Source organism: Eulemur rufifrons, chromosome 6 (genome assembly GCF_041146395.1).
Source record: "Eulemur rufifrons isolate Redbay chromosome 6, OSU_ERuf_1, whole genome shotgun sequence".
Classification (NCBI taxonomy): Eukaryota; Metazoa; Chordata; class Mammalia; order Primates; family Lemuridae; genus Eulemur; species Eulemur rufifrons.
The window spans coordinates 67,830,864-67,857,200 of record NC_090988.1 but is presented as its reverse complement, the minus strand read 5'-3'; the positions used below and the strand labels follow the sequence as shown (position 1 = coordinate 67,857,200).

General features: G+C 37.8%; 1 protein-coding gene across 1 annotated transcript in view; it reads right to left on the bottom strand.

Moving 5' to 3' along the window:
• LOC138384277 (L-lactate dehydrogenase C chain) overlaps positions 1 to 24,160 on the bottom strand; it is a 32,173-nt gene extending 8,013 nt beyond the window's left edge. Inside the window, exons 1-5 of the mRNA XM_069469674.1 lie at positions 24,024 to 24,160; positions 17,731 to 17,848; positions 11,184 to 11,357; positions 3,824 to 3,997; positions 1,436 to 1,553 (exon numbers count right to left, since the gene is read on the bottom strand). Coding sequence (XP_069325775.1) covers positions 1,436 to 1,553; positions 3,824 to 3,997; positions 11,184 to 11,357; positions 17,731 to 17,848; positions 24,024 to 24,149 — 710 coding nt within the window. The 5' untranslated portion in view covers positions 24,150 to 24,160. The remainder of the gene's footprint in view (positions 1 to 1,435; positions 1,554 to 3,823; positions 3,998 to 11,183; positions 11,358 to 17,730; positions 17,849 to 24,023) is intronic.
• Positions 24,161 to 26,337: the final 2,177 nt, after the last annotated feature.

The following is a 26,337-nucleotide window of genomic DNA, read 5'->3' as shown; positions in this document are numbered from 1 at the left end:
TTATGATCATAAAATAATTTTAACTTGCACCTAAGAGAATAAAAACTCACTCATAATCTCTTTTTTGTTATATTATATGACTTTTTAGTCTCTGCCCTAATTCTTACACATTTTTGTAGGGTTGTTATCATAATATACCTGCAGTAGACTTGTGGCTTTTGTAGATATAATATTCCAAGTTATGAATATCCAAAGTGATTTTTAAGTTATATGACTTCTACTAACATGTAACTTGGCTAAAGCATGAAGGATAATCATGTGTGCTCTCAAGTCTGACGTATATGGAGTCAGACACCTCATTTATAATAAAGCCTCATTGATTTCTGATCATCTGCATTAGCTTCATGCTTCTTTTCATCAAGTCATATGATGAACATTTAATAAGTTCCAGGCACTATTCTAGCATTTTACATGTAGAACTAACTTAGTTGCTCGACATATTAGTGCCCTAAGGAAAGTTCTATAATTATCCCCATTTTAAAGATGAGTTAAACTGAGCTTTTGAGATGTTAAGTAATTTCCCAATGTAATATCACTAATAAATGGTGAAGCCAGGTTTCAAACCTGAGCAGCCTGGCCCCAAAGTCCATGCTCATAATCATTATGCTTTATTACCCTCAAATATATATGAGTTCTTGTGAAATAATAAGTACTTTTGCTTTTTGAAAAATACCCCCAAAATAAAGCTATGTATAAGTTTGAATTTAGTGATTTTCAAAATCTTAGAGTTACTTATCTCACAAAAAGCAAAGATCAACTATAGACTTTTTGTCTCTGAAATTTATTCTTAAGACTGATTATTGTTCATGAGCAACCTAGGCAACATAGTGAGACCCGTCTCTACAAAAAAAGTTTTTAAAAAAATTAGTAGGAGGCCGGGCGCGGTGGCTCACGCCTGTAATCCTAGCACTCTGGGAGGCCGAGGTGGGCGGATCGTTTGAGCTCAGGAGTTCGAGACCAGCCTGAGCAAGAGCGAGACCCCATCTCTACTAAAAATAGAAAGAAATTATATGGACAGCTAAAAATATATATAGAAAAAATTAGCCGGGCATGGTGGTGCATGCCTGTAGTCCCAGCTACTCGGGAGGCTGAGACAGGAGGATCGCTTGAGCTCAGGAGTTTGAGGTTGCTGTGAGCTAGGCTGACGCCACGGCACTCACTCTAGCCTGGGCAACAGAGTGAGACTCTGTCTCAAAAAAAAAAAAAAAAAAAAAAAAAAAAAAAAAAAAAATTAGTAGGGCATGGTGGTGCTTGCCTCTAGTCCCAGCAACTTGGGAGGCTGAAGCAGGAGGATCGCTTGAGCCCAGCAGTCGAGGTTACAGTGAGCTATGATTGTGCCACTGCACTCCAGCAACAGAGCAAGACTCTGTATCAATTTCAAAAAAAAAAAAACACTGATTATTAAGGCATTAAGAAATTGAATGAGTACTATTACCTTGAAACAACTTGTTTATGGACATTTTTCCACTGTTCCTTGTCTGAATCAGTTCCTAACTGAGGGTCCAGAGTCTTCAGAGCAACACCAGCAACATTCACCCCACTCCATAATGGCACTAGAAAAAACATATCTCAGAATGAATTCTTCTTCCCAACATTGCATCAGTGGTTGCAGTTCAGTGTTTTGGTGTTTTTAAGTTACTACCTTACACTATACCTAAAAGTAAATTTCAAATGCATAAAAGGGGGAAATGTAAGAAATAAAATTATGAAGTGTTAGAAAATATGTAGAATTTATTTATAACTGTGTAGTATGGGAGGCATTTTTAAGCAACATACAAAATGCACAAAGAAAAGGATTGATAAGAAAGATAAAATATTAGCTGGGCACAACCCTAGCTACTAGGGAGGCTGAGGTGGGAGGACTGCTTGACCCAGGAGTTTGAGACCAGCCTGAGTCACATAGAGAAATCTTATCTCAATAAAAATTGTGTGTGTGTGTATATGTGTGTGTGTATATATATGTATATGAAAACTGTCAGTTTCATATCCAGTTAAACTGTCATTCCAGAATGAGGTGAGACTAAAACACATTCATATATACAACTCTGGCAGGATATAGTTCAGAAAGAAAGAAACTGAATCCAGGTGAAGAAGTTAGATGTAGAAAATAAAGATAACCAACAAAACTGGAAAACATGTACATAAATCAAAACAAGTATTGACTATTCAAGCAATAATAATTATAACTACTTTGGTGGATATAAAAACAGGATGGATCCATAAAGAGAATTAATAATTATCTAACACAGAAAGTGGGTGATCAAACTTAAAGCATTCTAAAATCTTGGTATTGTTCCAAAGAAGAGTAAATACACTAATCATCTTGAGATCAAGTATGAATGTTAAAAATTTATAGATAACCATTTATAAGATAAGTGAGTAATCAGAAGTAGTAGAGGAAATTAAAGAAAGTAGATCCAACAGAAACCAGGAGAAGAGGAAAGAAACAAAGAAAAATCATGATAAGTAGAATACTAAATATATTCAAATTAATACTAAGTAGAATATACTGTTTTTCTAAAAATAAAATCATGCAATATTAAATATGAGAAATTAAAATATATCTGGGAAAATTATTTTTAAGGACATTTCAGAAAGAACAGCTGCATTAGGACAATAACACAAGCCAATAGGGTCAAATTAAGATACTAGTCAAAGAAGTATTTGTCCAACTCAAATCAAAAGTATTTATTATAGCATAGCTCTTTTTTTTAATACCATGGCTCTTGAAGTATAAAGAAAAGAGATGGATACATTAAACATTTTGAATAAATGAATGATTGAACAAATGGTCTTTATTCTCAATGGGTTTATTGCTGTTATGGAAAGAAGATTTACACAGATGACACAATTAAAGAACATTGTAAGAAGTATAAAGTTCTAACTACGTAGCAGAGATTAAATGTATAAATTCAAGGCCGGGCGCGGTGGCTCACGCCTGTAATCCTAGCACTCTGGGAGGCCGAGGCGGGTGGATTGCTCAAGGTCAGGAGTTCGAGACCAGCCTGAGCGAGACCCCGTCTCTACTAAAAATAGAAACACATTATATATGGACACCTAAAAATCTATATAGAAAAAATTAGCCGGGCATAGTGGCGCATGCCTGTAGTCCCAGCTACTCGGGAGGCTGAGGCAGTAGGATCGCTTGAGCCCAGGAGTTTGAGGTTGCTGTGAGCTAAGCTGACACCACGGCACTCACTCTAGCCTGGGCAACAATGTGAGACTCTGTCTCAACAACAAAAAAAAAAAAAAAAAAAAAAAAATGTATAAATTCAGAAAAGAAAAAGGTTGGTGTGGCCTTAAGTAATGGTTAAAACCACATATTATATAATTTCATTTATATGAAAAGTCTAGAATAAGCAAATCTATACAGTCAGAGGTAGATTAGTGGTTGCCTGGGGCTAGGGTGGGTAGAGGAATGGCGGTTTCATTTTGGGTTGATGAAAATATTCTATAATTAGATTATGGTTGTACAACTCTGTGAATAATATACTTTAATGGTTGAATTTTAGGGTATGTGAATTATATCTTAATAAAGCTGTTAAAAAAATCACAATAAATGAAAAAGTTCTCCAGGTAAGAGAAACACTCAGATTGACTTTTAAAACAGCTATATGTTTTATGGACAATTTTATGAGACGTTACTAAAATAACAATGCAAAAGACTGAAAGTAAAGGAATAGAAAAAGATATACTAGGGAAATACCAACAAAATGAAAGCTATATGGCTATATTATTTTCAGAAAAAAAATAGAATTTAAAGAAAATATGCATTATTAGAGATAAGAAGTACAGTTACATATGATAATAGGTTTATACTTACCACTAGAATCACCATGTTCTCCAATAATCCAACCATGGCAGCTTGTAGGATGGACACCCAACTTCTCTCCAATTAGGTAACGGAAACGGGCAGAGTCTAGATTACAACCACTTCCAATTACACGAGTTGCGGGTAAACCACTTATCTTCCAGACTACATATGTCAAAATATCCACTAGGAAGAACAATTTCATGTTAGAAAAAGATTCATAGTAACTTCTCTCCTTAATTTGCTTTTCTGAATAGATAGATGAAGTGCCTTGGAGTCAAATACAGATTCATTACAGAGTTCAAAGTGAAGCAAATAAACAAAGAAATATGGATAATCACTCACATAGGTTTTTAAACTCTTAAATTATTCACTACCAGAATTTTAAAACAAAACAAAAAAAATCCTCTTTTGAGATACTTTATGTGCCTATCTGTATATTGAATAGTCCAGTCTGTTAATTCTAACTCCTTAACATCTCCCAGACTTCTTCTTTCCATCCCCACATCCTCATCTGAGCTGTCAGCATCTCCTACCTAGAATAATGCCCTGGACATGCCCAGAGCTGTGTGCAGGTTTGTGCATGCTCGGGAAAAACATGAGAAGATCTTCAGCTTTTGTTCTGTCTCAATTTGAGGCTCTGTTCAAGCAGGAAGGGAAGGCTAAAGCAGTTTTAAACTGTCCAAGTGAGTGTTAAAGTATGACCCAATACAAACACACAGCTCTACAGCAAAGGTTAGGAGATACTTTTTGGTTACAGGCATTTAAGAAAAGTTTTGTCCAATCAGTAGCTGACCATTAAGCAAATGGAACAAAGACTTCTGTGGCCCTGCACAAGAAAAAATACAGACTTTACAGAATTGATTCATAAAACCCATGAAACAAACAAACGACAACTACAACAAGCATCAATTGTAACAAATCTTTGGGGGATGTAAAATTTGGTTTATAGATTTTTCATATCATAATTTTCAAAATATCCAAAAAATTATGAGGCATGCAAAGAAACAACACGGCCACACACAGGACAAAAAGAAATAATCAATAGGAACTGTGCCTGAGGAAGCCCAGATATTGAACAAAGATTTATTAGCTAAATAATTTAAATAGAGTATTTTAACATGTTTAAAGAAATAAAGGAAACCATGTCTAAAGAACAAAAGGAAATATGAGAATGAAGTTTCGCCAAATAGAGAATATTGATAAATAGATAGAAATTATAAAAAGGAAAGGAAATAGAAATTCTAAAGTTGAAAAGTACAATAACTGAATGAAAAGTCACTAGAAGAGCTCAACAGCAGATTCAGAAGGCAGAAGAAAGAGTTAGTGACTTAAAGATAGGTAAATCGAAAATTTCTAGTCTGAGGGACAGAAAGAAAAAAAGAATGAAGAGCTATGATTGCATAACATTGTGAACCCACTATATACCACCAAACTGTACACTTTAAAATTATTAATTGTGGCCGGGCGCGGTGGCTCACGCCTGTAATCCTAGCACTCTGGGAGGCCGAGGTGGGCGGATCATTTGAGCTCAGGAGTTCGAGACCAGCCTGAGCAAGAGCGAGACCCCGTCTCTACTAAAAATAGAAAGAAATTATATGGACAGCTAAAAATATATATAGAAAAAATTAGCCGGGCATGGTGGTGCATGCCTGTAGTCCCAGCTCCTTGGGAGGCTGAGACAGGAGGATCCCTTGAGCTCAGGAGTTTGAGGTTGCTGTGAGCTAGGCTGATGCCACGGCACTCACTCTAGCCTGGGCAACAGAGTGAGACTCTGTCTCAAAAAAAAAAAAAATATATTAATTGTATGTTATGTGGATTTCACCTCAATTTTAAAATATGAAGAAAAATAAACAGAGCCTGTAAGACTTCTAGGACACTAGCAAGAGTACTAACATACACATAATGGCAGTCCCAGAAGGACAGAAGTGAAAGGAAGGGAAGAAAGAATACTTGAAGAAATACTGGTCAAAAACTTCCCAAATTTGATGAAACCATTATTCTGTACAACCAAACAGCTCAACAAACTTCAAATAAGATAAAGTCAAGGAAATCCACAATGAGAGACATCATAAGCTGTCAAAAGACAAAAACAGAGAGGAAATCTTGAAAGTAGCAGGAAGGAAAAGATTCATCACATACAAATGATCCTCAATAAGATTAACAGCTGATTTTGCATCAGAAACCAAAGAGGCCAGGAGGCAGTGGGATGACATATTCACAGCACTAAAATTAAAAAGAAAAGTCAATCAAGAATTCTATATCTGGCAAAACTATCCTTCAAAAATGGAGAAGTTAAGGTATTCCCAAGTAAATAAAAACTGAGTTCATCACTAGCAGATTTACCCTACAAGAAATGCTAAAGAGAGTCCTTCTGGCTGAAATAAAATGACACTAGAGAATAACTCAAATCCACATGAAGAAATGAAGAACACTGGTAAAGAAAACAGCATAGGTAAATACAAAAGATACTATAAATGTACTTTTCTGTTTGGAACTTCTTTTTCCCTATCTAATGTATAAGACAACTTCATAAGGCAATAAATAGAAATCTAGGTTTATGAGCATACAATGTATAAAGATATAATTGGTGACAATAACAGCATGGGGAAACAAAGCTCTATAGGAGCAAAATTTGGGGGTACTATTGAAATTAAGTTGATATTAATTAAAATTACATTGTCATAAACTAAGATGTTAATTGTAATTCCCAGGGCAACCACTAAAAACATAACTAAAAAATATATACATATAGGGCCAGGCACAGTGGCTCATGCCTGTAATCTCAGCACTCTGGGAGGCCAAGGCAGGAGGACTGCTTAAGCTCAGGAGTCTGAGACTAGCCTGAGCAAGAGCAAGACCCTGTCTCTATTAAAAATAGAAAAATCAGCCAGGTGTCATGGTGCATGCCTATAGTCTCAGCTACTCGGGAGGCTGAGGCAGGTGGATCGCTTAAGCCCAGGACTTTGAGGTTGCTGTGAGCTACTATGATGCCACTGCACTCTGTCCCAGGCAACAGAGCAAGACACGGTCTCAAAAACAGAAACAAAAACAAAAAAGATGCTGTGTGTGGTGGCTCACACCTTGAGGTCAGGAGTTTGAGACCAGCCTGAGTGAGATCTCATCTCTATAAAAAATAGAAAAATTAGCTGGGCATGGTGGTGCGTGCCTATAGTACCAGCTACTCAGGAATCTGAGGTGAAAGACAAGACAAGAAAAAAAAAAAAAAAAAAAAAAAAAAAACTAAAGAAAAGAAAAGGAAGGAAAGAAAAAAGTATTCAACAAAAATCTATACATAAATGTTCATAACAGCACTATTCACAATAGCCAAAAGATAGAAACAACAAAAATTGATGAACGGATAAACAAAATTTGGTATATCTGTACAGTGAAATATTATTCAACCATAAAAGTGAATGAAGTACTGATGCATGCTGCTACATAGATGAACCCTGAAAACATTATTAACTGAAAGAAGCCAGACACAAAAAGGCCACATGCTGTATAATTCCATTTATATTAAATATCTGTCAGCAAATCTATAGAGACAGAAAGAATATCAGTGGCTGCCAGAGGATGGAGGGAGGGAGGAATGGGAAATGAATACTTAATGGCTACAGAGTTTCCACTTGGAGTGATGAAAAACTTCAAGAACTAGAGAGTGGTGATGGTTGAAGAAAATATATTTAATGTATTTAATGCCACTGAACTATGTACTTTAAAATACTAAAATGGTAAATTTTATGTTTTGTATATTTTGTTACAATAAAAAATAGACAGTAACACAAAAGTTGTTACTAGAGACAAAGAAAGACATTATGTAATGATAAAAAGGTCAACAGATACAGAAAAAGCATTTGACAAAAAACTACACTCATTCGTAATTTTTAAAAACATTTCTCAACAACTATAAAAGAGAATAGGGAACTTCATGAAAAACTCACATTAAACATCATCCTCAACAGTGAAAGACTGAATCTGTTCCCCATAAAATAAAGAACAAAGCAAGTATGTCCACTCTGAACACTTGATGTGCAAAGGCTCATGGACACATACCACAGAACATAGATAAAAATAGAGTTTACTGGAGAAAAATTCAGAAGCAGAGAATTAGGAAAGCACACTCTACACTGAACTCTCATTATTCCAAAGCATAGGTTGGGCACAAACTTGTACACAAAATGGCCAAGTAAAGAGGGGCCTCCCTTGGCTACAATCTAGATGGTCTCTTGAGATACCTCCAAGACAAAGAATGAGCCCCACCGCCACCATCCAATGTTACCTATCTACGTGGTACCTTTGAAAGGAGTAAAGGACATGTAATTTCTCTAAGTTACAAGAAAAGTATCAAGAGATAACTGGGTCTGGGAACAATAGTAAGGAGTATGCATTTTCAGGGCCAATGTTTGTCTACCTAGTAAGAGCCCTGGAGACAACGTTGCATGCCAGTTACACTGTTATCAGCTTAAGGCATTGCTGTCTCTCCACAGGCTGGCTCAGTCTGTTAAAGTATCAAAAGGAGGAATGAAATGAGCCTCCAAGACAATACAGATTTGTCTCTCCTCACTATTCATATTCAGCATTTTATTGGAGATCCTAGCCAGTGAAATAAGGCAAGAAAATAATCAGGTTTTCAAATTGGAAAGGAAGAATTAAAACAAGTAAAACTATATTTGTAGATGACATGATAATGCACAGAGAAATTATAGAATTTTAAGAAAATTACTAGTATTGATAAGTGAATTTAGAAATGTTTTAAAATACAAGGTCAATACATAAAGACCAATACTATTTATATATACTAGCAATGAACCATTGAGAATGAAATGTAAAGAACTCTTTATAATAGCATCAAAAATATAAAAATATAAAATATTTAGGGATAATTTAACAAAATTTGTATCCCTGAAAACTCTGAAACATTGCTATAAGAAAATAAAGAAGGCATACATTATGTTAAGTGAAATAAGCCAGGCAGGCCAGGCATGGTGGCTCATGCTTGTAATCCCAGAACTTTTGGAGGCTGAGGTGAGAGGATACTTAAACCCAGGAGTTCGAGACCAGCCTGGGCAATGTGGCAAGACCCAATCTCTACAAAAAGTAAAAAAAATTAGCCAGGTGTGGTGGTACACGCCTGTAGTCCCAGCAAATCAAGAGGTTGAGGTGGGAAGATTGCTTGAGCCCAGGAATTCGAGGCTGCAATGAGCTATCATTGCACCACTGCACTCCAGCCTGGGCAACAGAATGAGACCCTATCTCCAAAAAAGAAAGAAGAAAAAAAGAAAAGAAATAAGCCAGGCACAAAAAGACAAGTATCACATGTTCTTACTCATATGTGGGAACTAAAAAAGTTGATCTCATGGAGGTAGACAGCAGAATGACAGTTACCAGAGGCCGGGAAGGGGGTGTGTGTTGGGGGGTGGTGAGGAATGAATAGAAGTTGGTTAATGGGTACAAACATACAGTTAAACAGAAGGAACAAGTTCTAATGTTCAATAGCAGAGTAGGGTGACTACAGTTAACAATAATGCATTGTACATTTCAAAATAGCTTGAAGAGAGGTCTTGAAATGTTCCCAACACAGAAATGATAAATATTTGAGGTGATAGATACCCTAAATACCCTGACTTGATCATTACACATTCTATGCATGTAACAAATATCACATGTACCTCATAAATATGTGCACATATTACATATCAATAAAAAAGAAAAATACATAAAGAAGACAAATAAATGGAGAGATATGCCATAATTCATAGATTGAAAGAGTCAACAAGTGTAATCAGTCCCTCCAAATTTATCTATAGATCTAACACAAATCCAGTCAATACTCTTGCATGTTTGTGCAGAACTTGACAAGCTGATTCTAAAATGTATGTGGAAATGCAAACAATATAAAATATCCAAAGTAATTTTAGAAAAGAACACAGTTGGAGGACTTACATTAACTGATTTCAAGACTCAGTGTAATCAAGATAGTATGGTATTGACTAAAGAAAATATAGATAGATCAATGGAAAAAAATCAAGAATCCTAAAATAGATTCACATCTATCATAAATTTACTTTCAACCAAGTTCCCAAGGCAATTCAAAGGGGAAAAATATTTCCAACAAATATTACTGTAACAATTGGATATCATCAGTGAAAAAGATGAACATCAACCTTTACCTTACATCAAACACTAAAACTAATATGAAATACATCATGGTCCTAAATATAAAACTTCTAGAAGAAAACATAAGAGAAAAACTTCAGACTTAGGGTAGTTCAGTTTCTTGGATAGGACTCAAAAGAGCATGAAACTTGAATGTAAAATTAATGAACTAGATTTCATCAAAATTAAAAACTTTTACTCCTTTAAAGATTCATTAAGAACACAAAAAGGCAAGCCACAGATGGAGAGCAAATATAGGAAATACTGATATTTGATAAAGAGACTTATATTTAGGATATATAAAGAATTCTTACAACTCAATAATTAGAAGACAAGTAACCTAATTTTTAAATGTGAGCAAAAGATTTGAATAGACCCTTCACACAAGAAAATATACTAATAGCCAATAAGCACAGGAAAAAATGTTCAATATCTTTGATCATTGAGGGAATACAGATTAAAACCACAGTGATATTGGAATAGTTAAAATCAAAAAGATTGACAATACCAAATGTTGACAAGGATATGGAGCAACTAGAACTGTCTTACAGTGCTGATGGGAATGTAAAAAGGTAGAACGATTTTGAAAAACCATTTAGTGGTTTCTAATAGAGTTAAACATATACCTACTATATAACCCACCTATGTTACTCCCAGGTATTTATCCAAGAGAAATAAAGATATGACCACACAAGTACTTAAACACAAATGTTCATATCAGTTTTATTCATAATTGCCCAAAACTGGAAATAACATAAATATCTACCAACAGGTGAACAGAAAAACAAAAGAGTATTTTAAATGTATACACAAAAGAATATTCTTTGGCAATAAAAAAGGAACAACATGATATACCCAACAATATAGATGAAGCCCAAAATAATTATGCTGGTTGAAAGAAGCCAGACAGAAAAGATTACATTCAGAATGATTCTATTTATGTAAAATTCCAAAAAAATGGGGCCGGAGGTGGAATGAGTGATGAACTGCCAAGGGGTACAAAGAAACTTTCAGAAATAACAGAAATGTTTTGTATCATGATTATGATGGCAGTTTCATGAGTGATTACATCTACCAAAATTCATTTCATTGTATACTTTAAATAAGTACAGTTTATTGTAAATAAATGCTACCTCAATTAATTTGTTTTTTAAAAAGAGAATGGTGTGGAAATGCCATCCTTATGCAATAAAAGGGCAGAAAAAAGACTCACCTGGATTTGAAACAATGAGCATTTTACAGTTAGGACTATAACGGACTATGGTAGGAATGATTGATTTCATGATATTCACATTACGCTGGACCAGGGCAAGGCGACTCTCTCCCTCCTGCTGCCTTGCACCTGCTGTGATAATAACTATTTTGGAGTTTGCAGATACACTGTAATCTAAAAAGGAAACAAAACTAATATTTGGATCAAGAATGCCATAACCACTGTGCCTTAACTCTTTAAAAGCGTACTGTATGTCTTGGTATTAAAGTACTCATGTACCTTCATTTCTGGCATTTGCAGATGAAAAGATTGTCCGTGTAGTAATATTATCTCATATCACCTGAAGGAAGCCTTGTCATTATGACTTGCCAAGTTTCACACAGCTTCCTCCAACATTTTTATAACAGAACCTACGACCCCCTTTACCTCACATTCCCATTTGTTATTAAGGCCCAAGGCAATGAAAGTCGTCAGCTCTCTGGCTTCCTAGAAACACCATGATGAAGCAGAATTTTGGAACTCTGAGAATCTATGTGTCTGTTTCAGGATTCTCAGAGTTGGAATTATTTACTTCTAATTTTTGTAAGGGGCTTGGTTTGAAACCACAAACAAGTTCTTAATCCACACAAGAAAATAATACTACCTACTAAATGTGATGACCACTTGTGAAGTTGTTTCATCTATTGACTCCAATGCTGATTTTATACAACGCTCCGTAACACATACAGGACTTTTTTAAAAAGCATTATATAGGCCGGGCGTGGTGGCTCACGCCTGTAATCCTAGCACTCTGGGAGGCCGAGGTGGGAGGATCACTCGAGGTCAGGAGTTCGAGACCAGCCTGAGCAAGAGTGAGACCCCACCTCTACTAAAAATAGAAAGAAATTATCTGGCCAACTAAAAATATATATAGAAAAAATTAGCCGGGCATGATGGCACATGCCTGTAGTCCCAGCTACTCGGGACGCTGAGGCAGGAGGATCGCTTAAGCCCAGGAGTCTGAGGTTGCTGTGAGCTAGGCTGACGCCACAGCACTCACTCTAGCCCGGGCAACAAAGCGAGACTCTGTCTCAAAAAAAAAAAAAAAAAAGCATTATATAGCTGGGAGTTATTTTCCAGGGGGATATCAAGAATTAAAATATTCTCTATATCCCATTTCTATTTAAAAAAAACTTATTTTTATGGAAAAACCCTTCCTTTTTAAGGAAATCTGCTTAATTTTTAAGATATACATCTCCATTTACAATCATTCTTACATATTTCTAATCCAAGAAAGGAGAAAACTTATGAAACATAAACATTGTTATGTTTTTCCAGCCCCCACAGAGATTTTAATTAGAAATACAAACCTAGAAATATGGCATTTCTTAGGCTGATATGTTAAATATTAATATAGGAGATTGATAACATATCAAGTTAAAGTTCTGTAACATTAAGTTCTCCTCCCTCTCTGCACATGTAGTCTACTCATTCCTGCTCAAAGATCTTGCTCAACGTTGACCTTCCATATAAAGTCTTATCTAATCACAAAAATCCAAAGTAATCTCACCCTCTCTCTTTCATCTCACCCCCTCTCTCCTTCCCTCCCTCCCTCCTCCTCATCTCCTTTCCTTTTCCTCTTCCCTCCATCAACTTCTAAAGGATAAACAGGCAAAAGACCTTGCAACTTCTCCAGTATCAGCTCTCCATAGTTCATGTTATTTGAAATATTATTCTGTCAGACAAATTCAGTGTCTTCTTGTGAACACAGTCTTAAGTGTATATTCTTTATTATTTATGCTTTTTGTGTCTTTGTGTTTAAGAAATTCTTCCCCAGTCTGAGGTCATAAGAATATTCTATGTCATCTTCTTAACAGAAGCTTTGATGTTTTTACCTTTCACATTTTAGTCCTTAACCAACCTGGATTTGATTTTTGTATACGGTATCAAGTAGGGGTTCAATTTTATCTTTTTCCATAAAGATAACTATTTCTATAACAAAAATGTTATAGGTCCATACATTTCCCATTTATCTAGAATATTATCAGTCTTATATAACAATCTTTTATCTCTGTACTTAGTGTAGTTTTATAGGAAGTCTTATTTAGTACACCAAGTTCCCATCCCCTTGTACTGCAAGAGTGTCTTGTCAGCAAGGAGCAGTGGCTCCCACGTGTAGTCCTGGGAAGCTGAAGTGAGAGGATCACTTGAGGCCAGGAGTTCAAGACCAGCCTAGTCAACATAGCAAGATCCTGTCTTAAAAAAAAAAAAAAAAAAGAATGTCTTGCCTATTCACAGGCCTTTGATTTTCTGAAAGAACTTTAGAATGAGATTGGCATGTCCAAGAAAAACAAAACCTGCATATAATTTATAATCAATATGGGAAGAAAGGACATCTTACAATATGAATAAGGCATATCTCTTCATTTATTTAGATCTTTATTATCTTTCAATAAGGCTGTATGAGTTTCTGTACAAAAGCTCATATCCCAGGTACTTCCTATTTTGATGATATTGTAAATAATAACTTTAATTTGTTTTGGTTTTGGTATATAGAAATACAATGGATTTTTTTATTACTAACTTTGTGTTTGTCATCCTTGCTAAACTCTTAGTTTTATATGTTGTCCTCTTCTTACATTTCTTTTTTTTATCTTCTTTTTGATTCATTAGGTCTGTTTTTCTAATTTTATTTCTTCCCCTTTACTAATTTAAAGAATACATACTGCTTCTGTTCTTTCACGGGTTGTCACAGAAGTTATAACACGCATTTTTTTTTTTTTTTTTTTTTTGAGACAGAGTCTCACTCTGTTGCCTGGGCTAGAGTACAGTGGCATTAGCCTTGCCCATAGCAACCTCAATCTCCTGGGCTCAAGGGATCCTCCTGCCTCAGCCTCCCAAGAAGCTGGGACTACAGGCACATGCCATCACGTCTGGCTAATTTTTTCTTTCTTTTTTTTTTTTTTTTTGAGACAGAGTCTCACTCTGTTGCCCAGGCTAGAGTGAGTGCCGTGGCGTTAGCCTAGCTCACAGCAACCTCAAACTCCTGAGCTCAAGCGATCCTCCTGTCTCAGCCTCCCGAGTAGCTGGGACTACAGGCATGTGCCACCATGCCCGGCTAATTTTTTCTATATATATTTTTAGCTGTCCATATAATTTCTTTCTATTTTTAGTAGAGATGGGGTCTCGCTCTTGCTCAGGCTGGTCTCGAACTCCTGAGCTCAAACGATCCGCCCACCTCGGCCTCCCAGAGTGCTAGGATTACAGGCGTGAGCCACCGCGCCCGGCCTAATTTTTTCTATTTTTAGTAGAGACGGGGTCTTGCTCTTGCTCAGGCTGGTCTCGAACTCCTGACCTCCAGTGATCCTCCTACCTTGGCCTCCCAGAGTGCTAGACAAACATGCATTTTTAACTTATCAAAGTCCAAAGTTAATCGTCACCTTCCTCCTTTCCCTAATGGCGTAGGAAACTTAGAACATTACTTCATTTACCACTACCACCCCTCACCTGCAGATTTACATGCAATATTTTTATTTTTTTAATCCCACAAGACTACAGTTTTATACAATTGATATTTATTTAGGTTTGCCCTCATTTTTACCATTTTCTGTACCCTTTGTCTTTTGTCTTGCATCTCAGACCTTGTATCTGAGGTGACTTATCTTTTGTCTGAAGTATATACTTTCGTATTTCGTTTAGTGAGGGTTTGACAGTAATTATCTCAGTCTTTGTCAGAAATATCTTTATTTCACCCACAGTCTTGAAAGATATTTTTACTAGGCAGATTCCAGACTGACATTTAGTCTCTCTCAGAACATTAATGTTATCATTCCACTGACTTCTGGGTTCACTAAGCCTATTAAAAAGTCAGTCCCTCACCCTCTCCCTTTTCCATAGATAATATGTCTTCTCTCTGACCATTTTTACAATCTTCTCTTTGCCCTTAGGGTTCCATAATTTCACAATAATGTGTCTAGGTGGGACTTCTGTATTTATCTTTCTTGAGATTACTTGGCTTCCTTAAGCCATGGGTTGATGATTTTTGTTAGTTTTCAAAAATGCTCAATCAAAATCTCTTCAAATATTTCCTTGCTCCATTCACAATTCTAATTAGATGAACATTACACCTTATCATTCTATCCTCCATGACTCTTAACCTGTCACGTGTTCCACCTCTTGCTATCTTCTGGGTGATTGCCTTAGATTCACCACTTCTCTCTTCAAATGTGTCTAATCTTTTATTAAATTCATTGAGCTTTTATTTCATTATATTTCACATTTAGAAGTTATATTTGTTTGTTTGTTTCTTTGTTTGAGACAGGGTCTTGCTCTGTCACCCAGGCTGGAGTGCAGTGGCACAATCATAGCTCGCTGCTGCCTCAAACTCCTGGGCTCAAGCGATCCTCCAGCCTCAGACTCCTGAGTCACTGTCACTGCAGGAGTGTGCCACCACACTCAACTAATTTTTTATTTTTTATTCTTTTAGAGATGAGGTCTCACCATGTTGCCCAGGCTGGTCTCGAACTCCTGTCCTCAAGTGATCCTCTCACTTCAGCCTCCCAAGTAGCTGGGATTACAGGTATCAGACACCACGCCCAGCATTTTATTTTTTTAATCTGTCTTTATAATTTCCTGTCTCACGCTGATATTTTCAAGTTTCTCCTTCATTTCTTATAATAAAATAATCACGTTAACTTTATAATTTGTGTTTGATAATTATGAAATCTGTGGTAGCGTGTTTCTGTTATCTGTGTTGGTTCTTATTCATGCATTTTCTTATAGATTTAATTATTCCTATTGTAAGATATTCATTTTTCTTGGGATTTTATTTGTGGAAGTTCTTTTAGGCCTGAAATAAAGTGAGTTTCCTCCAAAGACCATCTGATTGCTTAAGAATTCCTGAAACTCAAATAAGAGTCAGCTTATGGTTCCAAGTCCTTAGCAGCCATTTTCCCACAATAAAGTGTCTAAAACACTAGAGTTTACTTAGAGTTCCCAAGAAAGGAGAGATCAATTATTTCTAGGTCATCATTACATTAATGGTATAGTTAAGGGATGGGTAAACTATTGCCGTTAGGCCGTATCTGGTCCACTACCTGCTTTGTAAATAAAGTATCACTGGAACATAACCACACCCACTCAAGAATTGCCTATGGCTGCTTTGGCACTACAACAGCAGAGCTGAGTAGCTGTGACACAGACCGTATAGCCTGCAAAGCCTAAAATACTTACTATCTGGCCCTTTACAGAAAAACTTTATAAACCCCTAGTACAGTCCACTGGGGTCCCAGCTTTGTGGGTGATCTCCTATGCAAATCCCCAGATTAGGCTCTGTCTCTGTTTTCCTAAATTCTGTGAGACAGTGAAAACCAAAATTGATGTTCAATAGGTTTGGCTGATGCGACCAGGGTGAAAACTAGCTGCAGTGCTCTGCTTAACTCTCTGGTTTCCTCACTTCACTCAGTGCCTATTCTGAAAATGCCCTACTTTGCTAAGAGCAAATCATTTTTTTGAAGATTGATTTTTTTTTCATATTTTATCCAGGAGTTTTCTCATTTACAGCAAGAAGATTAATCCAGATATTTATCCTGCTATATTATTATAAATCAAAGGCTGAATGTGTTGTAAAGTATTTTAAAACCATAGTACCTCTTTTAACTTCACTGCACTTAACCAATTCACCAGATTAACAGTTTTAAAACATACTGATACCCCAGGCACACTGAACATTCTTAACTAGTGGACAACTGTCCAGCATGTCTGTGTACTTCTGCTCATTAGTTGCTGCATATCAAGAATTAGACATGTTTATAACCAGAGATATCTAGACCAATTATATTACTAATCATATAATTAAATATGATGTTGGCCAGGCACAATGGTTCACACCTGTAATCTCAGCACTTTGGGAGGCCGAAGCCGGAGCACTGCTTGAGACCAGAAGTCTGAGACCAGCCTGTGCAACATAGCAAGACCCCTGTCTCTACAAAAAATTGTTTTAAATAAGCTGGGCTTGGTGGCACACACCTGTAGTCTCAGCTACTTGGGAGACTGAGGATCACTTGACCCCAAGAATCTCAAGGCTGTGGTGAGCTATGATGGCACCACTGCACTCCAGCCTGGGTGACAGAGTGAGAACCCATCTCAAAAGAAAAAAAAAGAAAGAAAGAAAAAGAAAAGAAAAAAAAACCAGATTAAAGAGTATGGATAAATATTCAATAATATTCCAAAACTATTCAAAAGTGCATATCCTTAGGAAACTATATAGACAGAATTACAAGTTTAAAAAGCATTTATATAATGTCAGTTATGTAAATAACATATGCATAGAAAAAGAAGTATACAGAATTATTAACAGAAGAGATTCAAAATTTTCATTATACTTTTCTGCATTTTCTAAATTTCTTTCAATTATAATAAAATGTTCTTTTTTTAAAAATGCTTTTAAACTATGTGGCCTAATGACATGGTGCTATTTTTAAGTTTATATTTATTGGTATCACATTGGCAAAATTCATTACTTTTTTTAAAAAGCTCCGAAAATAACTTTATAAAACTAAAAATTAACCTTTGCCAGAGGTAATCTTTGAAGTACTAAAGAAAAGACTGCCATGCTGAAGATCCATCATTTCTCCCTTCAATTTATCCGAAGAGACATCAACAAGGGCAAGTTCATCAGCCAAATCCTAAAATACATGAAAGTGCTAAATAAAATGTTCCGGGAAATGTTCCTACTTAAATTTTAGGAGAATGAGAAAACTTTTCATGTGGTTACTTTATAGTCAAAGAATCTTATATTTTAATAGTTAAGAAATGATGATAAATAATAGTTTTTGAATGAAGTCAAGGTAAACATTAAGATGAAGGAAAAATTAATTGCTTTGCCTTCACATAACTGTTATAATTTTTTAGAATTGGGTTTTTTACCCTACAGATAGCAATTTAAAAACAATGAGAAGTAATGAAATTCTTTCAAATGATTTTATGATATTTAACCTTCAGCCTAATTTCTGAATTGGCTGAAGCTGCTTTTAGTATGTATCCTCATGGTCAAAACACACAGGTAGCACCTGTGGTGAATATCTATTGCTTTCACCTGTCCAGTATCCTTTTTTCTGGTAATAGAATTCCTCTTTTCTGTGGGAACCCATTCCATGTGGTTCAGTGCAGTACAGTTAACACTGGTCCTCCAAGCTAGGGATAGATGGGCATAAAACCAGACCCAGCCTATTGTTCCATCCTGTCCTTCTAGCCAAAGCTATTAATTCACAGATGGGCACACGGCCCAGGCATAACAAATGAGCACAATGTCTATGAGGTTTGAAAATGGAAGATGGGAGATTAGGTCTCACTTTTCATGGGAATCATAAACTCTGAGAATGACATAAGCATCTAAAAACAAACTGTACTGTCATCTTTTTTTTTTTTTTTTTTTTGAGACAGAGTCTCACTCTGTTGCCCAGGCTAGAGTGAGTGCCGTGGCGTCAGCCTAGCTCACAGCAACCTCAAACTCCTGGGCTCAAGGGATCCTCCTGCCTCAGCCTCCCGAGTAGCTGGGACTACAGGCATGCACCACCATGCCCAGCTAATTTTTTTCTATATATATTTTTAGCTGTCCATATAATTTCTTTCTATTTTTTAGTAGAGATGGGGTCTCGCTCTTGCTCAGGCTGGTCTCGAACTCCTGAGCTCAAACAATCCGCCCACCTCGGCCTCCCAGAGAGCTAGGATTACAGGCGTGAGCCACCACGCCCGGCCTGTACTGTCATCTTTACCACCACATAGAAAAGCCTAAGAATTAAGCCAATAGAGGAAATCTAAACCAAGATATACAGAGACTGTGTCTTGACACGTCTGAATTCCAGAATCCAGTAGTACTGAAGCTAATTCTGCTCTTGGATTTTCCAGTTACATGAACAATATATACTCTCTTTTTTTCTTATTCTTTTTTTTTTTTTTTTTTTTGAGACAGAGTCTCACTCTGTTGCCCAGGCTAGAGTGAGTGCCGTGGCATCAGCCTAGCTCACAGCAACCTCAAACTCCTGGGCTCAAGCGATCCTCCTGCCTCAGCCTCCCGAGTAGCTGGGACTACAGGCATGCGCCACCATGCCCGCCTAATTTTTTTGTATATATATATTTTAGTTGTCCATATAATTTCTTTCTATTTTTAGTAGAGACGGGGTCTCGCTCTTGCTCAGGCTGGTCTCGAACTCCTGACCTCGAGTGATCCACCCGCCTCGGCCTCCCAGAGTGCTAGGATTACAGGCGTGAGCCACCGCGCCCGGCCTCTTATTCTAATTTGAATTGAGTTTTCATCACATGCAACAGAGTATATAGAACTATATCTGAGCATTCCCTCAGATTCCAGTGGCCAGATTCCAAAGGTGAACAGTAAGAGAAAGGGGTAAAAGTCCCTATTTTCTATTGCTTCTTCTCAGATCAGGTACCACATGGCCTTTCTGAAAAGCCATATATTTTAAAATTTACTAAATCATGTGTTATACATCAGGAATGGGAGGAGGACAAGAGGTTTCATCCAGAAGGATCACATAACACTTCTAGTTAGCTGATAAGAAAACCAGATCATGTTTATGGATTCATTTTTACATCAGTCTGTGTCTCTCGGTCTGGTCAGGAAAACAGAAACCACTCTAAACATTTAAACAGTGGGAATTTAATATAGGGAATTGGTCAAATGTTGGAGGGTTAAAAGAGCAAAAAGGGAACATTTGAGGTAACCCAGAGATAGCAACTGCTGTTAGAAGCCAATACTCCTAAGGCTGCAGGAACACCAAGAAAGAGACTAAAGGAGGTGCTTCATAGAGCTAGGATAAGACATCTCAGCAAGGCAAAACCTGGCTGCCGATGATACCACTGAAGGAGCAAGAATGAGGCCAATTCTGAGAGTTACAAAAGAAGCTGGAGGCTAGAACCAACCTCTACCATTTAGGCAAAGGGTTGCAGCTGGCATTATAGTGACCAGAACAATAAGCAAACAAGGAAGAGGTCACGTCTCACCTCCTCTTGCCTTCCAACTTCCCTCTAGTGCCTTCTATTGGTAGAACATAACAAGATGCCAACCGGCAAAGGAGGAAATTATTATGCAGAGATCCAGCACCAGCATCACAAAGCAGAGTATAGAAAGTTGGATTTGGAGCTAAATGACAATAATTTAATAGCCAACACAGCATGCCTTAAATTATATTTCCAACTTGATTTCTGTCCCTTGTTAACAAGTTACCAGACAATTCTCTTAACAAAGGAATCTTTCCAGCTCCATTTGCATTGTCTTTGATAGTCAAAGATAGGGTTCAAACAATCCCTAAAAGTTTTTGCCTCTTTTGTTTTGTTTTGAGACAGGGTCTCCTCCATCACCCAGGTGGGACTGCAACCTCTAACTCCTGGTCTCAAGCAATCCTCCCACCTCAGCCACCCAAGTAACTAGAACTACAGGCATATGCCACTACTCCTGGCTACTTTTTTTCTTTTTCTTTTCTTTTTTCTTTCTTTCTTTTTTTTTTTGCAGAGACGGGCATCTCCCTATGTTTCTCAGGCTGGTCTTGAACTCCTGACTTCAAGTGAGCCTCCTGCCTCAGCCTCCCAAAGCACTAGGATTACAGGTGTGAGCCATCACACCTAGCCTGTTTGTTTTTAAAGAGTTAACTACTTCCATCTCAGGAAGGAGGTACAAAAATAAAAATAAAGAGTTAACTAAATCTTTGTGAGTCATTTCTCAAATAGAATTCCAAAGAAAGAGTCTTGGCTTAATTAGCCTGCCAGAATCTTATTAGAATAGGTATGAGTGTCCCAGGATCTTTTCTCCAGGGAGTGCCAGAGCAACCATAGTAAGGTAGAGGGCAAGAGAATAAACATTAGTCTAAGGAAAACTGCTATGGCCACTTTTCTCTGCACAGAACAAGGAAGTAGGTTGCACTGCTACCCATTCGTAAAATCTTTATACGTCCTTATAAACACTTTAAAGTCCTTCTTACAATGACATGTGCAGGTGGCATGATTCATTACAGCCCATGTTCCTTCAAGTCCATGGAATATATGTATGTATACATTTTTAATATCCCCCATCACTTTCCATTTATCCCACAATATACATCAATATGACCCGAAGACAGTGTCCTGAACTGCTCTTCTTCACATGGCTGTTTACCAGAGTATAGTAGATTCTAGTAAAAAATAAATGGGCTCGGCCAGGCGTGGTGGCTCACGCCTGTAATCCTAGCACTCTGGGAGGCCAAGGAGGGAGGATTGCTTGAGCTCAGGAGTTCGAGACCAGCCTGAGCAAGAGTGAGACCCCATCTCTATTAAAAATAGAAATTGGCCAAACAACTAAAAATAGAAAAAATTAGCCGGGCATGGTGGCACATGCCTGTAGTCCCAGCTATCCAGGAAGCTGAGGCAGGAGGATCGCTTGAGCCCAGCAGTTTGAGGTTGCTGTGAGGTAGGCTGATGCCACGGCACTCTAGCCCAGGCAAGAGAGTGAGACTCTGTCTCAAAAATAAATAAATAAATAAATAAATAATAAATGGGTTTCACAGTTGGCCTTCCCTCATAGTTGGAGTTCTGAAATTTCATACTATGCCCTGGAGTAGGCCTTTTTTGATTCATTATGCTAAGCACTCACTGAATTCCTTATACCTGAAAACTCATGTCCTTCAGGTTCAGATTTTTATTTATCTCTTTAATAATGTTCTTCCCTCTCTTCTTACTGAAATCAATTGTCACCTATTGCACCTCCTGATCGATCCTCTAATTTCATCTCTTTCTTCTTCAATATTCCATTTTGCCTGACAGCCTGCTTTCTAGTAATCCAGTGGGAGTAAGGTTCCTGCCTCACTGTCCAACATGTAGACTTTCAATAAGATGCCTTTCGTCTACTATCCTTAATGTTTTCAGTGCGGAGCCTGTCTGACTCATTTCTCCAAATAATAAACTCCTTCCCTTTGCCTGCTGGGATATGAGAGGTGGTTGCCTGGTTGATTAAGCTACAGAAGACAATCTGGTGGTTTTCCTTCTCATATAAACTTTCAACCAATCCTGCTGTTTTTAGCCTCATTCCTCACCTCCACCTTGTGAGGCATCAAGTACTTCCAATTCCTGAGCCTTTCTGGGATTCTGGAATTAAATTTTCCTTCTTCTTGTCATCTCCCTCTGCAGGTTTCCAAAAATTGTCTACATAATAAAGCATTGAAGAGCACAGGACCTGTGTTTGAATCCTGGCCCTTCCATCTGCCAGCCATTTGACCATAAGCAAGTTATTTACATCTGTGCTTCAACATTCTCATTTATGAATGGAGATAATAATAGTAACAATCTCTTAAGGTTGTTATAAAGATTAAATAGTACCTTTAAAACATTTAGAGAGGTGAAATACTTGTACACGGAGAACTACAAAACATTGCTAAAACAAGTTAAAAACACAAAAAAATGGAAAGACATCTTGGACTGAAGAAGCTAATACTGTTAAGATGTCAATACAACCCAAAGCTATCTATGGCTATTATGCAATCTCTATCAAAATCCCAATGGCTTTTTAATAAATAGAAAAATCCATGTTAAAATTCATATGGACTCTCAAGAGACCCCAACTAGTCTACACAATCTTGAAAAGGAACAAAGTTGGAGGTGTCATACTTCCTGATTTCAAAACTTGTTGATTGCTACAGCAATCAAACAGTGTGGTACTGGAATAAAAACAGACATACAGACCAATGGAACAGAGCATAGAGCCCAGAACTTTTCAACAAGGGTGCCAAGACCACTGATGGGGAAAGGACAGTCTTTTCAACAAACTGGATATTTTCATACAAAAGACTCAAATTGGACCCTTCCCCTACACCATATACAAAGTTAACTCAAAATGGATCAAAGACCTAAATGTAAGACCTAAAACTATAAAACTTTTAGAAGAAAACATAGAAAAAAAAAAGCTTACACTGAATTTGGCAATAATTTTTTTGGTTATGATGCCAAAAGCATAGCCAAAAAAAAGTAAAAAGATATTAGACATTAAAATTTAAAACTTCTTCCGTAGAGAAGGGCAAAACCTCACTTGATCTTGATTTTCGGTACAAATATAAACCACGAAAGCTGGGCCTCATCATTCTTCTGACCTTCTGAGTTGTAAGTATATGTAAGAAAAGTTACCATAAGGATAACTAGTTTGTGGTAAAAACAATTTGTAAAAAAATTAAAATTTCTGTGCATCAAAGGACACAGCCAAAAAAGTGAAAAGGCAACTCATGGAGTGAAACAAAATATTTGAAAATCATTTATCTGATAAGTGGTTAATACCCAGAATATATAAAGAACTCCTACAACTCAATAACAAAAATAACTCGATGTTTTTAAATGGGTAATGGATTTGAATAGGCATTCCTCCAAAGACAATATACAAACGGCCAAAAATCACATGAAAAGATGCTCTGAAAACAGAAAGGAAAAAGAAAAATCAAAGCAATTCCATTATTTTATTAAATGTGATACTTTTTGCTTTACAATGAGCATGTCATAGTTATACAATTTTTTTAAAACATTAAGTATAAGAAATTGGAAAATATGATTTTCACCCATTACTCTTCGAGGAAGACAAGGTACTGAATTATTTCCACAGAAAGTGTTATATTAATAATCCAATTCATATGTCTCCTATGAGTAAATTTAAATAGTCTAGCAAGGCCTGACACATTGTCAGCTCCAAATAAATATTTTTAAAAATGTGTCAAAATCAGATGAGAGGATACATATTTGCTGTCAAGGGATTAGCCCTGCAAGCCTGCACTCATCATATACAAAACCTAAACATGCTCACTAGACTTCCAGCTACAGGACGCGCTTATCACTTACCTTCAGTAAGATACTAATAGCGCAAGCCATGCCTACAGCACCAACCCCAACAATGGTGATTTTACACTGAGAATCTTTATCTTCCGCAACTAGATTCTCAATAAGCTGCTCCTTGATAGTTGACATTTGGAGAACCTGATAGGAATAATGCAGTTTCAGTGGAATCAAACTCCCTAAATTAAACACGCTCACAGTTACGATGTGTTAACCACCCTGAACATCTAAGGAATGACCTCTTGGGTTTGCAAAATGATGGAGCCAGGGGTGGAGGGGAAGCCAGAGAAAGAATTTCCTAGTCAAAGAGGTGGGCGGGGGGCGGTAAAGCAAGGACCAGTCTATCAATGGTAGGGACGGGGACACCAACAGGCTTTCTGTTTTCTCCCTGCCCCCAGCCACCTCTGTCACCCCAGCACCAGACGCTCACAAATGCTTAGCTCGGCGCAGCTCAGTACAGATGGCCCGAAAGTGCAGGGCACCGCTTTTAAGGAAGGCGCAAAAGTGACAAAATACACCAACAGAGTTGCAGAGCGAAAGCCACTGACGGTTACCCAGCACTGGCCGCCCGCCACGCACGCACGCGCCCACGCACGGCTCTGTCGTCAGCACGCACGCTCCACCCCCCCGCTGGCCCAGGCGCAGGCGCGTTGGCAAGCGCTGGTTGTCTTTGCTTGAGCCGGCTGAGTAGGTGTCTGACATATACGTTGCGAGAGTCTTGATGTGACGAATTCTAGACCGGCCCTAGGAGTGCGCAAGACGGGGATATTGGAGTATTGTTTCATTTCCCTCACCTGGCCTAGACCTGGGACTGATTTGGGGGCAGAGGCTTCTTTTGGGACCCACTTCCACCCGGCCGCCAAGGGACCAGGGTTGAGGTCCCCGTGGGAAAGAATGCTCCTGCGAGCGCCTGCAGTTCTCAATTACCTGGGCTCAAGAGATCCTCCCGCGTCGGCCTCCCAAAGTGCTGACATTACAGGATTGGGCCACCAAACCTAGCCTAAGAGACATACTTTTTTGACGATGCATGTATCACACCCTTGCCCACGCATTTGTTTGCAGGAATTTTAAAAATTATTAATCTGTATCTTTAGGACCGAGTGCTGAAATAAAGTTTGAATTTCTCTTGAGAGAACAGAGGGTAATAATGAAATGGAAAGGTTATGTCTAATGTTTCTAAGGGTGCTTTTAATTTACACCAAGAATTTGTAACTCACAGAATGGGATAAGGGGACAGAACCGCCTCTTTTTTTTTTTTTTTGAGACAGGGTCTCCATCTATCGTCCAGGCTGGAGTGCACTGGCGCAATCATAGCTCACTGCAACCTCCAACTCCTGGGCTCAAGCGATCCTCCTTCCTCAGCTTCCCAAGTGCACCCAGCTAATTTTTTGTTTGTTTTTTGTAGGGACGGAATTTCACTATGTTGCCCAGGCTAGTCAGGAACTCCTGGCCTTAAGCGATCCTCTTGCTTTGGCCTTTCATATCCCTGGGATTACAGGTGGCCTATCTTTTGTGGAGTATTCGCCTTTGAATCCATTTTCCATAGAATAGCTTGTGGTGTCTGTTTTTAATGTAGCTTAGATTATGCAATAGCCCTGCTTTAAACCCTTCAATGGCTTTCCATTACACTCAGAATAACCAATTTTACCACAATCTAGAAGACCTTCAGGATTCGTCCTCCTACTCTAAATTCATCTCAGGATACTCACCACACTCTTTTCCATCTAGGCTTTCTTTGCTCAGGGCTTTTGGCTGTTCTCTGTATCTGGAAAGCTCTTCCCCCATCCCTTCTCAAGGGTAATTCCTCTTTTCAGTTTTGGGCATAAATAGCACTCCCTCTAGCGTTTCTTAACCATTGTGTCAACTACCACCATTTCCTTTGTCTCTCTTCTATTTCTCTTACAGCACTTTTCTCAACCAACTACCAACCAGCAGATAGGGGTGGTCCTGTGCCACCACTCGCTTGTGTGCTTCCACAGCAGCCTTGTTTATCACAGGGCTGGGAGAGACCCTGCTGGCCTGCATATTCAAGCTCCACACCTGCCTCAGGCCCCTGGTGGCCAAGGAAGTTATCATCATCTTGGTAGTGATGAAACTCCCATGCTAGGTGAAGAGAACTGGATCTTCATCCATACTTGCCCAAGTATTCCAACCTTCCTTACCTTTTTTTTCTTTTTACTTGATTGCAGTAAATATAGGAGAGCCAATTGTTTTTCTTTGCTCTTGTATATGGCAACATCTACCAGAGTAGGCACTCAGTAAAGAATTTTGAAAGAACATGGCTTTGAAGTACTAATAGTTTTATTTTGGTAACATGGGC